General features: G+C 41.6%; 1 protein-coding gene and 1 long non-coding RNA gene across 2 annotated transcripts in view; one reads left to right on the plus strand and one right to left on the minus strand.

Annotated features, from left to right (window-relative positions):
• LOC137478513 (uncharacterized) overlaps window positions 1-3,695 on the plus strand; it is a 30,461-nt gene extending 26,766 nt beyond the window's left edge. The window contains exon 3 of the long non-coding RNA XR_011001612.1: window positions 2,713-3,695. This is a non-coding gene — a long non-coding RNA (uncharacterized lncRNA). The remainder of the gene's footprint in view (window positions 1-2,712) is intronic.
• CHCHD1 (coiled-coil-helix-coiled-coil-helix domain containing 1) lies at window positions 3,111-5,775 on the minus strand. The gene is made up of 3 exons (XM_068198549.1): window positions 5,596-5,775; window positions 5,012-5,130; window positions 3,111-3,896 (listed from the first exon to the last, which is right to left on the minus strand). Exons 1-3 carry the CDS (start codon window positions 5,735-5,737, stop codon window positions 3,786-3,788), a joined length of 372 nt encoding a protein of 123 aa, XP_068054650.1. The 5' UTR covers window positions 5,738-5,775; the 3' UTR covers window positions 3,111-3,785.
• Between the last annotated feature and the right edge of the window lie 7,253 nt (window positions 5,776-13,028).

Here is a 13,028-nt window from a genome sequence, read left to right on the forward strand (position 1 = left end):
CCTTCACATGAATTAGGGTTCAAGGCTACGGGCTTTAAATGCTATTAAATCTAAGAAGGCACTTGGTTCATTTGAAGCTGTTCAGTCTTAGAAATATTTTTTCTTACGGGTTCCTTGTGCTGCTTCTCAGCTCAGTCTAATGGACATTTCCTATACTTATATTCTGATTTTGGAGCAATTAACTCCTGGTGTTCTACAGCATGAAACATGAAGGTCACCTTTAGAAATGAGCTCACTTCTGGCCAAGTCTGCTGAGTAGCACTTCCAAAGACACCTTCAGCATAAAAACAAGGAACAGGCTGCTAAAAATCTACTGACTTGACAAAAAGCCTCTTTTTATTCTTCCTTCACTTTTGCCCATTATTCACTTCATTTGATAGTTTTGTGTTGCCTCATCCTCAGTCACTCATCAAAGGAAAGGAAATTTCCCTACATGCTGGATCTTTTACAGGAGTTACTAAGTGGTAAAAAGAAGCTGTTTCTGGAGTGAGTTTGGCCAAGAATTACACTCAGTTAATTAGGAGCAAATCTCCTATATCCTCATAGTCAGGGAGGCAGATGATCAGGGCAGCAGGGGATGGAAATAGCTTAGATGCTATAACATATGTAACTCTCAGGCAGCAGTAGCACAAAGAAGCAGCACAAAATAAAAATATGGGACTGTGTTAGAATTTAGACCCACTTACTCCACTGAACACACAAGGAAAAGACACACTGGAAACAGGAACAGAAACAGAACTCCATCCCATGAGACACTCCCTGTTCAGGCCTCTGACACACAGGGTTTAACACCTCTAGCAGAAGCCTGCACTGGATTTCTCTTGTGGTAACTTCTAAGTTGCCTCCCTGTCAAGGCAAAGTTTTCCTAAATAGAGTGATTTAATAGATAAGTAATTTTAAAGGAAACACAGACCAGTGCACCAAAAGCAATAGAAGTCCAAGCCGGTATTCACTTTCTGGAAGAATGATGAACTGGGAAGATACAGTGGGTTTTGCAGTTGTCTCCTCGCTGGCAGGTAGTGTTTTGGAACTATTTCCTTCTTACCAAGACTCCCCTAGTTTTTTGCACACACATAATGACATTCCTTGAGAGAAGTGGATCTCAGAGTCTCAAAAGCTTCTCATGACTACTCTCCAAGGTGGAGAGGAAGACCTAAAAGGGAATGATACCAATATAACTACAGCAGTTTAGATCAGAAATGTTACAAATAAGGTAAAACGTCCTGAACTTTCTTGTATGGGCAAAATTGAAGTAGTTGTAAAAATCTAAATCTTCTGTTTAACAGTAGTCACCTTCTCACCCTGATATATGCATAGTTCTATTATAGGAAGTCTATGATTCCCTACAGAGTCTGTCTTGATTTTGCCAGATTTTCTGTATTGACCCTTCTGAACAAGAAATGCCATCTTCTAAAATGCCCCTGGCTCTCTGGAATTCAACCTATTTCTCCTGAACTGACAGGACAACAATTCATCAGGACCAGCTGAAATATTAATGCTACCTCCACAGTGAAAGCCTAAAAGGAGTAGTTAACAGCAATCATACCCAGAACTGGTATAATAGTCAAGCTATAAGGTACAGGAATAAGATCAAGGAATTCCAGCAGATCTGCTTAAATCCTGTAAATCCGACTTAGGAGGGTAGAACAGCTAGTCAGCTTTTGTTTAATTCTTTCCTCACCACGCAATCACATACAGGTCTCTGCAGCAATGTTCTTAACCAGTGTGCTCAACACCAGAACAGCCTTCCTTACTCCCCAGCAACAGCATCATGGGGTGGTACAAACCCCAACTCAGAAAGAACAGTGCTGTTCCCTGTGGGTACACAGATGTACTATTAATGGAGTGATCCTTAATACAAGCATGTCACAGAATGCATTTAAACACCTCATATAAGCTTAATGGTGAGCTACAGGAAAATGGCCAGCAGCTGAAAATGCCAAGGACAATCAGTAACTGGAGGGGTTTTGGTTACAACAAAAGAAGCAAAAGAATTGCTCAAGTACTTTTAAAGGAAGCACTGTAAAATCTGGGTGCACCTGAAAAGCATTGCTTCCTTCCTCTCAATAAATAAAAGGATTGGAAAACCTTAGCACAGTAATTTCAAGCTTATAGTAGATATATAAAATGTTAGACAAAACCCTGAACAACTGACTTGGGGAAGCTTACCATGAAGCAGTAGAATGCAAAAATAGCTGTTCAGATTACTGGGAGCTGTGCAAATTTCAAAGTAAAAACAGAAAAAGGTATTAAGTGTCTCTGTTACAGCCTCTTACGTAAGACTGTTCCTTGCAGACACAAGAATTTGGTACATTCAGAACAGGTGCTAACTTAAGAGATGCATAACACTTTTATTCCAAGTTTTAATATGAAGAAAAATCATCATCAACACAGGTGAATCAGTTCCTCACTCCCAATCTAGCTTATATCCTCCAGAAACGATGGAACAGCAAGTAGCATTCCTTTTCACAGTATCTTCTGGACAGAAAATACAAAATGTCACAGAACTAAAGTGTTTTCCCAAACTCAGATGTGTATATTGTGTTCCTACTGACCCCAAGTCCTCTAAAAGACCCCATTATGCCATAATAGCAACAAAAGAATAAGCTACCCTGGATTATCCACTAACAAGCCACTGTAATTAACCACTAAGCGAATGTTGCTTCACTAACTTGAAAGCCTTCACCTGACCAAAATTTTTGTGATGAACAGGTATCAGCTTGGGGCTCCAGAGGACTCAGCTCCAGCAAACTCTACAGCCAGCCATGGGTAATCAAAGAGTATGTGTATGCCTGACCATCCTCTTATTCTGCTTCTTCTACACGCCTGAAAGAATTACTAATATAAACGGTTATAACATTAGTTCTCCAGGACACTGCATTTTCCCCACTAATTAGGTACTGGTCCCAAGAACCTGCCTGTAGTTTTGTGGTACTGCAGTGGAAACTGCCCCCCTGCCCCACCCCAAAATCAAAACTAAAAATTAATTACAAGAATTCTTGGATTTAAATAATTACATTATTTCAATTATCAGTCCATGCTTTAACTTTCTCTCCCCCTTTTAGTTTTTTTACCAAAAAACAATGAAACATTTTCTTGTAGATTATGAGTTGCCCAAGTCAAACACCAGTCTTGCTTTATTACAGTAAAGACAAAATAATCAAACATATGTGGCACCACACCTGTCCCACCTGCAAATCAGAGGGTCAAAATCACAAACTTCCATGTTAAAGTTATGTTTGATGCTTACCAATGTAGTGTGTATTAACAAGGTATTTTGTTGTGAATTTTTTTCTAAATTTTATAGCTTTTTCTTACAGCAGTGGAAGGCACCAGATTGTGTATACATCCATATAAGAGTACGAGCCATCATACCATCAATTACTACCATCATTACTATCAATTCTAACTTGGCTCAGTGTTTGTTGAGCCCAAACACTCATTGATAGCAGCTCCAGAGCTGGGCAAGAAGCTTGCATGTGAAGAAGTCGTGCCCTGTTAGGAAATGCGTTTACATGAATACCTAGAAGGTTTTATTTAACAGTGAGGACCTGGGTAGGCAACCTGAACAACACACTGCAGAAATCCTAACGCTGCAAGACCCAAGAGTCTCATGAACAAAATCAGCTGATACTCAAGATGGGTAGTTTTTGTTCTGGAATCAAAAGCAGGGTCAAGATCCACACACCACCTGACATCAAACAATCACTTAACTTGACTTTCCTTTTTTTTGACCAAGACCCCAACTTTTAATTGCTTGTCCACAGTCTCTTTCATAAAGTACATTATACATAACGTGTGATCTGAGGAAACCTCTTCAGGAGCTTGTTCACTTTGCTTGAAGGCAAATTTCCCCTGGATGACAAGGTGTCCTCATTTTGATTCTTCCGCTCTTTCTGAAAGAGAAAAAACTCCTCAAAATATTTACCGCTGTTTATTTGCAGAGTTGATGCTCATTCCCTGAGACTACTACTAATTGTATGGGGATGTTTCTCTCAGAAAAATGCTGTTTCTTTAAGGAACACTTACCATAGCACTTGGCTCAATAATCACAAGCTGATGACCTTAAAATGATGCAATTAATGACTGACATCTTGTGAAGATTAGGTCCTTCCATATTCTTAGCTAATGATGATATAAACTTCTAGTAACAACCCAGATTTTTTCTTTTTGCTTTCTGTTATTTTTTGATCTTTGATTCTTTGTCATCTACCAAATAAACTGTGGATATTTTTTCACTTATGCTGTCAAACAGCAACAGTTTAAATAACTATTTAAATGATGACACTTACTGAAAGAAAATGTAAACCTGAAATCAGTTTAAGGACAAGTTTAGTACATATACTTACCTTTAGTCTATTTTGAAAATTATTTCAAGCTTATAATATAGTATTATTATAATATGTTAATATATAATATATAATCAGAAACTCTAATTTTCAAACAGTATGAAGCTTATTTTTCAAAAATGTCTGGCCTTCAAAGTCAGAAACAGGTTGGAAAAGACCTCCAAGATCATTGAGTCCAACCTTTGACTGATGGCCACCTTGCAAACTAGACCATGGCACTAACTGACACGTCCCGTCATTTCCCGAATGCCACCAGGGTTAGTGACACCACCACCTCCAGGCCAGCCTGTTCCAATGCTTCGGTGCCCTTTCAGTGTCAAAGTTCTTCCTTATGTCCAGCCCAAACCTCCCCTGGCACCGCTCAAGGCCATGTCCTCTTGCCGCATCACCAGTTGCGTGACAGAAGAGGCTGACCCCCACCTGGCTACACCCTCCTTCCAGGTAAATGTGAAGAGCAATGCGATCTCCCAGCCCCCAGCTACCTCAGCCCCTCCTTGTAGGAGCCTCTAGATCTTTCACCCGTTTCATTGCTCTTAGTTGCTCAAATGGGTCACAATCCAATTTTTCATATTAGATTATTCTCACTGGCACACAAAAAATGACTAGAGGCTTCCTCCTTTCCTACTAGTAGCCTTTAAGAACATAAAAGAGGCCTTAATTACTTCTGCCTTTGCCACGCAGTCGTAGAACATCCGGATCTCCTCGGCACAAGGCGTGTCGTTGAAGTCATTCTGTTTCCAGCAGGCCATCATTACTGACATCTCCGTAATGCACGTTGCCTCTAGAAGAGAAAGACAACCAGAAATCTCAGGTGTTTGGGATTTCATGCTAACAACCTCCACAGTGCATACATCTCCAAAGAAATTTAATACGGGGTAGAGGCAGGTAAGAAAATGCATAACTGAAGATCCCAGTTTTGCTGTGGGCGGAGAAGTTGTTGCTAACAGAAAGCAAACCGCTGCAGCCATCCGGCATCTGACTGAATTTTTAAGGTAAAGGCAATGCTACGACACAACGCGTGTGACTCACGAACGACGCAGACCCAGGGCGGCAGTGTGAGGAAGCGATCCTTCCCACGGACACCACGCACGGACACCACGGCCCCCACCGGCCCCTCCCCGCTTGCCCTGCGGAGCACAGGGCGCCGCCGAGCTCGGCCAGCAGCGCGGCCCCTCCCGGGCACAGCGGCGGCTCAGCTCCCGGGGCAGCGCCGGGCCCGGCCCGCCCCTCGCCACCAGCAGCTCACCCGTCGACTGCTCCCGGCGGTTCGCCACCTTGTCGGCCAGCGCCAGAGTCCGGGGCGGGCGGAGCGCCGGGGGCCGCTTCTTTTTCCGCCACTGCCCCGACACCCAGCGCGTCAGCCAGGCGGGGTACGGGGGCGCCGCCATGTCGGCGCGCGGGAAGCCGCTCGGCGGCGCAGCCGCCCGCCCCGCCCATCCCGCCCCTGAGGCCAAGGATGGGCCGCGGCACTGGAGCAACTCCCCTCAGCTTCCGCACTGGGCGGAACCGCTGCGTACTGCCCCAAGAACCTCCTCAAAACTCCTTCTGCGGCAGAAAGAGCTCGGGAAGGGGCGAGCGCGCTTCAGCCAGAGTAGCAGAAGTTGTGATTGTCTCAGGTAATTCAGGTGGAATTAAAGGAATCACAGAATGGGCGAGGCTGGAAAGGATCACAGTGGGTCATCTGTGCTCAAGCAGGGTCCCAGAGCACATTGCACAGGATTGCATCCAGACACTGAGGGAGGATCTCCAACGAGGGAGACTCCACAGGCTCTCTGGGCTGTTCCAGTGCTCGGTCACCTGCACAGTAAAGTTGTCACTCATGTTCACATGGAGCTTCCCGAGCAGCAGTGTCTGCCTGTTGCCTCTTGTCCTACTGTGCAGCACCACAGAGAAGAGCCTGGATCCCTCCATCCCTTTGACGCTCTCCCCTCAGATACTACAGACATGGATGAGGTCCCTCTCACTTGTCTCAAGTTCTTCCGCAGCTGTATGGAAACTCTTTTTGGTGCTTTAAACTCTCATCACTTAGCTCTCAGCCCCTCATTTCTCTCCATTACATTACAGCTGGATCTCCCCTGCATTGTTCCTACCGTTCCTTGCAAGAAGGTACTGAAACTGCTGCTTCCAAATGAAGCAGCATTGTTCCCACAGCCTCCATACTCAGTGGTGGAAAAAAACTCTTGTTCCCAGAAGTTTTTTCCCCGGGTCCTGGAAGTTCACAACTCATCTGGAGTGCTTATGTCCCCAGCTGGAAAAGGCAGGCAATCCAGAAAGCACAGGAGCATTCCAAGGGCCGGGATACAAACAGGTCTCTGCACAGCAGGAGGGACAAGGTAGATGCACAAAACTGAGGAGCTGGATGCTGACCACTGGGACACAAAGCACTCACATCCTTCACATGGAGCAGTTCCTGAATATGCCATTTTACCACTGTATCAGGAACTGCTAGATTCCTCTGACCATATACAGAAGACTAAATAAAAAATGCTTTTCTTTGCATTTTTTTCCCCCACAGGATACTGATTTGAATTAAAATATATCCAACCTCCTAGGCATAAAACCCAAAGCTTGCCCCTTTGCCTAGTCAAGGAAGTCAGAGACTTTAGAAATTCTGTTAACTTGAGCTAAAGACCACCAGACCTATACCACAATATTCTCAATATGGTTACTAGAATTTACTGCATCTGCTGACAATAAATCCTGGTATATCCAATTCTATAATTATTTTTGTGTTACTTTTAAAATAGCATATACTTAGAGTCCAAATTAAAGAGTATGAAAAGACATGTTCAAGTAAACAAAAGATATAATTTTTAGCTCTCTTCTGGGAGTAAATTTTCATCTCTTAAGTCCAAATTCAAACACTTTCTGGAAATTCTGGAACATTTCGGTAAGCAGGATGTTTCTCTTTTCCCATTTTTTTTTCCAAAAAGACAGTAAACAAGCTATCCTTTGAGCTTGACTACCAGTAGAGAAGAAAGAAAACAAGCTGACACCTTCAAATTAGGCCAGATGGCTTGCACTGTGCAACTGTGAACAACAGACTTTGAAAATCCCAGACAGGGACATGAAATACATTTCAGTATTCCCGTTCATGTGAGGTTCAGCTATTCTTGGTTTTGCCTCTTCTCGCTACCCTTCCTACCTTACTGCTAGCCACCCACCTTCCCCTGCTGCATTTGCCTCCTGCAATGTCTAACTAGATCAGCACAGAAACAGTAACAAGGAAAGACAAAAGTACGAGGACATAAGAAAAGCTGAACTCCCTGTAAATCAGCCTCCCTTTTCCCAAATTATATTAGCTAATGGTGGCAGCACCTTCAAGTCCTTTCACCTTCAAAAGCTGATCCCTCATTTAAGTAATTCCAAGAAAAACGATGTGGGGGAGGAGGGGAGGCTGAGAAATAGAAAGGCAAACTACACAAGGAGAATTGTAATAGCTTCCTGTAAGTTACTGCAGTCTGCATTAGAACTGATTTTTTGGCATCAGTCCCATATTAGAGCCTCAGCATTAAGAGATTCCCAAGCAGACAGAATAAGGTACATGGTGTCTGCACACACCATGCAGAGATGTCTGAAGCAGGACACAGTTTTATTATGAAACATTATTTTTTAATATTACACATTAATTTTTAAGAAGAATGTGGAACTACAAAAGGGGTGTGCTACTCAATAGCCAAATGTCTCTATAGCCTGTATTTTGTATAGCTGATAGCACCAAGTCACTAATGGATGGGACAAAAGTGCTGACTTTATAGGGACAGTCAAAACCAAATTCCCTCAACAGCAAACCCCAGAGATGTTTTGCTGTTAATCTTGAATGTACAACTATAAAAACCATGTAAAATTTTAACTTTCACTTATTAGCATTTACAACTTTTTTTCTTGTATCGACACATTTAATCCTAGCTTGCGTTTCAGCTGCCAAAATGAACCACAGAGCTTAAACTATTAATATTATATTTGAAAAGAATACACATCACAAGTGTGTAAGGGCCACATATGATGCTACAGTAAATGCTATGCCACAATTAAAAACAATGCTAGCAATGCTGTGATAAAATACACCCTTTAAAATGAGACTGCTATCTTAAATACCTCTTTAAGAGATGGGAAATTACACCATGTATTCTTCACTTTCTGGTGTAGTTATGTAAAATGTCCAGATACTAGCTAAAAATCAGTTAGGAGATGAGGCTAAGAAATCTGTTGTATTGGCAAAAAAGAATAGAGCTGATATCCATGTCTTTTTGACTGCCTGGATCCAGCTTGCAGGCAAATTCCAGTATATTCACACAAATTTATCCTGAATACACCATGCCAGTTTATAATGCCCTCATCTACCACACTTTATTCTCATCTGTCTCACCCTGACCTCCTTAATCCAATTTAATTAGAGATGCCTTAAAATTTAAAGCACTTCCACTTTAACTTTAGCAGTGAAACTAACCAGTTTGCTAAGATTCCAGGTGGTTCAGACTTAACTCCTGCCTGCTGAGCTATTGTGGTTGGACAGTATTAGTACTTAATGCTCTTATTAGCACAATGTATTCATGCACTCACAACTGGATGTGTCACACCCCATCCCAACTCCCACAACAACCCTTATCCTGTGCTATCTCAATCAGATCAGCTGCCCTGCATTTTTCTTTCAACCTGAGTAGTTCTGAGCTGCCATCCCTAATTCCCAGGATTGAGGATACTCAGCCCATTTCCACTGCAAATTACCTGTGCCTTCTTATTTGCTCAGAGATGCCACCAAGTATTATCATCTGCTCTGATCCATTCAAAGATCCCCAGACCATCTCTAGCTGAGACACCTGCACCGTAAATGGGTCTTTTCTGCAGTAAAAAATATATTTAACAGCACACATGTTAAGATTCTAGTGGTGTCAGAGTTCTGGAACACATCCTGTAGCTCCACTCCTCTCTCTCCTTCCTAATTCCTCTGCAGGGCCATATATCTCTCACTGCCAGCTCTGAGACAATGGACCATAAAGAGAAGCCTGACGCAAGCTTTGGCTCAGTTGGTCGTATCACTAAAAGGATTTTGTCTCTGATTAATTTCAACCTGTCAGTAGAGGTCTCTGGGCAGAATGAAGGAACCTGCCACCATGTATGTTTCCAATTAATACAACTTCCCAGAAGGTGCCTGGAGATCCATCAATAACCTTAATTAAATACAACCAAATAGATGACAACTAATGATTAAGGGAGTGGCTCTCTTGGGACTATGGCTGAAGAGTGTGTATGGCAGGACAGTAAGCGAGGCACATGGCTGCTTGTCTAACACAGCAATGCCTGTTAAAACTCTGATGTCCCTGATGGCTGAGTTTCAAGTCAATTTACCCTGTCCCCAGTCATTTAGAAGTTGTTCTTCCACACCACTTAAAACTACCCTCAGTCAAAATGCAAGAGGGGCATTTCTGCTGATTCTCCAGCTGCTGCTGCACTTGGCAGACCATTTCCAGAGAATGCAGCTCATTCTCTTTTCCCTCTAAACATATACATCCACTGTTGCTTGGATCTCATTCTACTTACCATTAGAGAGGACCCAGATCTCTCTCAGTTTGACATTACTACAGTGACTGAAATAAGAAAAGGCAACTCTTTCTGAACTCCTTTTGAGTTCTAGAAATCATGTTAGGTATCAAATCAATATTCTTCAGTGAGGTTATATGCTTCCTACAAATTGCAGTCCTTGCTAAAGGACAGAAAACACAGACTACTAGTTCAGTAAACAAAAAGACTGCCTTCTAACTGAAAAAATAGGCAACATGTGGTATCACAATTTTGGCAGAAGAATGAGAACTGTGGCTTGTCCAATCAATGCAATGCCTTGGACTGCTAGATTTTTAACCTTCAGTCAGTTACTTGTTTCTCGTTTCTCACCTCTCAGAGGGCATATTTATTCTAGCTTGTCAGTTCTGAGACACAGCATCAAAGAATCTACTGGTGTTTCATGTGAGCAGTAATGAGGAGATATTTATTTTTAGAACAGTAATGCTAGTGAATAAAGCTATCCTGACAGCTTTGAAAGCCTCCCTTTAGTCACACAGTAAACAGGCACAATTCAGGCACAACAAGCAGTGAAGCCACTCACCCTAGTCTGCAGGATCCTGCCAAAGCGTTTACACATGTAAACATCTTCAATATTTGGTATCTTTGATAAATTCCTTATTAGTCTCAGTTTTTATGAATATGGGCACCTGCACTGTAAGGACACGATTAAGATAAATGTTGCATCTATCAAGTTCAGTCTGAGTATCACATAGCCTTCCAGTAGTCACAATATGAGTGATGACATTCTTGCTGGTTTGGATTTAAAGCAGTGAGAAATCCAGTTAGCCAAGAACAGAAATCAGGAAACTTTTTCCAAAATAATAGTGCTGTAGTGACCTTCTTCCTTGTCTGCATTCACACGCTTGCATTAGTAGAAAGACAATAGCAGTAATGAGGAGATATTTATTTTTAGAACAGTAATGCTAGTGAATAAAGCTATCCTGACAGCTTTGAAAGCCTCCCTTTAGTCACACAGTAAACAGTCACAATTCAGGCACAACAAGCAGTGAAGCCACTCACCCTAGTCTGCAGGATCCTGCCAAAGCGTTTACACATGTAAACATCTTCAATATTTGGTATCTTTGATAAATTCCTTATTAGTCTCAGTTTTTATGAATATGGGCACCTGCACTGTAAGGACACGATTAAGATAAATGTTGCATCTATCAAGTTCAGTCTGAGTATCACATAGCCTTCCAGTAGTCACAATATGAGTGATGACATTCTTGCTGGTTTGGATTTAAAGCAGTGAGAAATCCAGTTAGCCAAGAACAGAAATCAGGAAACTTTTTCCAAAATAATAGTGCTGTAGTGACCTTCTTCCTTGTCTGCATTCACACGCTTGCATTAGTAGAAAGACAACCAGGAGGATAAATTGAATTCACTTTGGCTACGACTGGCAGTACACGTTGGCACTATATATCAATCCTTTCAAATGCATTATTAAGTAAATTAATTGCAAACTCTTCAAGGGTATGAGACCCAGCTTCTCCTCCTGTCTCCTCCAAGTTACAGGAGAGAATGAAAGCAAAGCCATGGCAAAATGTTTACTCAACATTTTGTAGTCCTTGCTGTGCAGAGCAGTAGATGCTGTGAAGGTCGGTCAGCAGCATCGAACACAACTGCAACCACAACTCTTTATCCACCTGGGCAGGATTCCCACCTCTCCTGTCCCTGCAGAGTTTGCCTGGCAGCTACACAAAGTATTCACACCATGCACTGAATAAATATTCCAGCCTTAATTCTTGCACACCATTCATAAAAAGTGAAATAAATGTACTGTATTAATAGAGGCCACGGACACACGGTTTATAAATCATGGAGAGGAGATGAAAGCTACTATGATCTATGACTACAGAAAAAAACACTGCAGATACAAAAGAAACAAGGCGTGGGTGAGCTTCACAGCTAAGAGTGGTAGCTAATACTCATTACCTTTTGAGAAGTTCACCACCTCTAAGACTGTAAAAAACACTTAAACCTAGGAAGACACTAAAAATTCAGAAAAGAAAGCTATCAAATGACTTGTGACTCAACAAGAAACTGGAAGTTTCAACAACTGGAAGTTGTACTTCGAAAACCAGACAAACCCCATAGAATATCCGTAATCAAGTTACTTTCGGATCTGTACTCTTCATACCCACTTTGAGAAGATAGATGACAATCAGAAATACTCATGCTTGGCAACAGTCATCAAGCTCAAAGCAACAGCCTTCTGTAGTACAGACACAGAGCAAGCAACAAAGAAACCCTGCAGGACTAACAAAATAATCCTGTTGGCTGTTGATTGTAATATACCAACTACAGGAAGTATATAGTGCTGAAGGAATGCTCAGTTGTGAAATAGCTAATGAACAAATCAGGGCCCCAAGGAAGAAGTTTTTACCTACTTTGCTAGCTACTATTCAGCTTGTACCACCGTATCTTCAGTGCTACTGTTAGTTGAGAAACATGCTCATGTTGCTGAGCAGGACGACAAAATGGGGCTTTGGACATCACTCAGCAAGGTGAGTGGTGCAGGTGCTGATGCACATACTTATAATGTACTTCCTCCTGTTAGTCCTGTAGGGACAGTGCATTAAATACAGCATGTCTAATTTTGGCAACAGCACATTACAGTAAAGACCTAGAAATTATTATAAAGGCTGCACTTCTGAAAAATCTACTTAAATTACAGGATAAAATAGTAAAAGTTGCATGTGCTAGTACTTGGTTCTTATTTTTTATGTTTAGTACAAAAAGCAAGATCACAATTTTTCCTGGCTAGTCCACCAAACACTTGAATAAAAAAGTGTTTTGAAATATAGCTAATTAAGAGAATGCAGTTAAAGGAGACTGAATTCTTTTCTATATAGAAACATGAAATTAAGTAACTGAAGGCATTAATTCAAACAATTTACTTAAATATCATTAACTTGTTTAGTAGAAGTCAATACTCAGAACTAAAGCAGCCTTAATTTGTTTTATCTTAATTTACTTCTCAAGAGTCTTCTTCAATCCTGAATACACATCTGTAATTTTTAATCTGATTTGAGTAATCCAGTTTAAAGATTAACTAAGATATATTCTCTTAGGTATTCATGTCTCCTGAAGAACTGAAAAAAAGGAACTTAAACT

This window comes from Anomalospiza imberbis, chromosome 8 (genome assembly GCF_031753505.1).
Source record: "Anomalospiza imberbis isolate Cuckoo-Finch-1a 21T00152 chromosome 8, ASM3175350v1, whole genome shotgun sequence".
NCBI classification, from domain to species: Eukaryota; Metazoa; Chordata; class Aves; order Passeriformes; family Viduidae; genus Anomalospiza; species Anomalospiza imberbis.

What these genes read in the sequence shown, in the direction of transcription:
- CHCHD1 (XM_068198549.1), bottom strand. Translation starts at nt 5,737, where the DNA reads ATGGCGGCGCCCCCGTACCCCGCCTGGCTGACGCGCTGGGTGTCGGGG. An exon ending in CCGCCGGGAGCAGTCGACGG is followed by an intron (nt 5,131 to 5,595) that starts GTGAGCTGCTGG and finishes TTTCTCTTCTAG; the next exon opens with AGGCAACGTGCATTACGGAG. An exon ending in ACTGCGTGGCAAAGGCAGAA is followed by an intron (nt 3,897 to 5,011) that starts GTAATTAAGGCC and finishes TTTCTCTTTCAG; the next exon opens with AAAGAGCGGAAGAATCAAAA.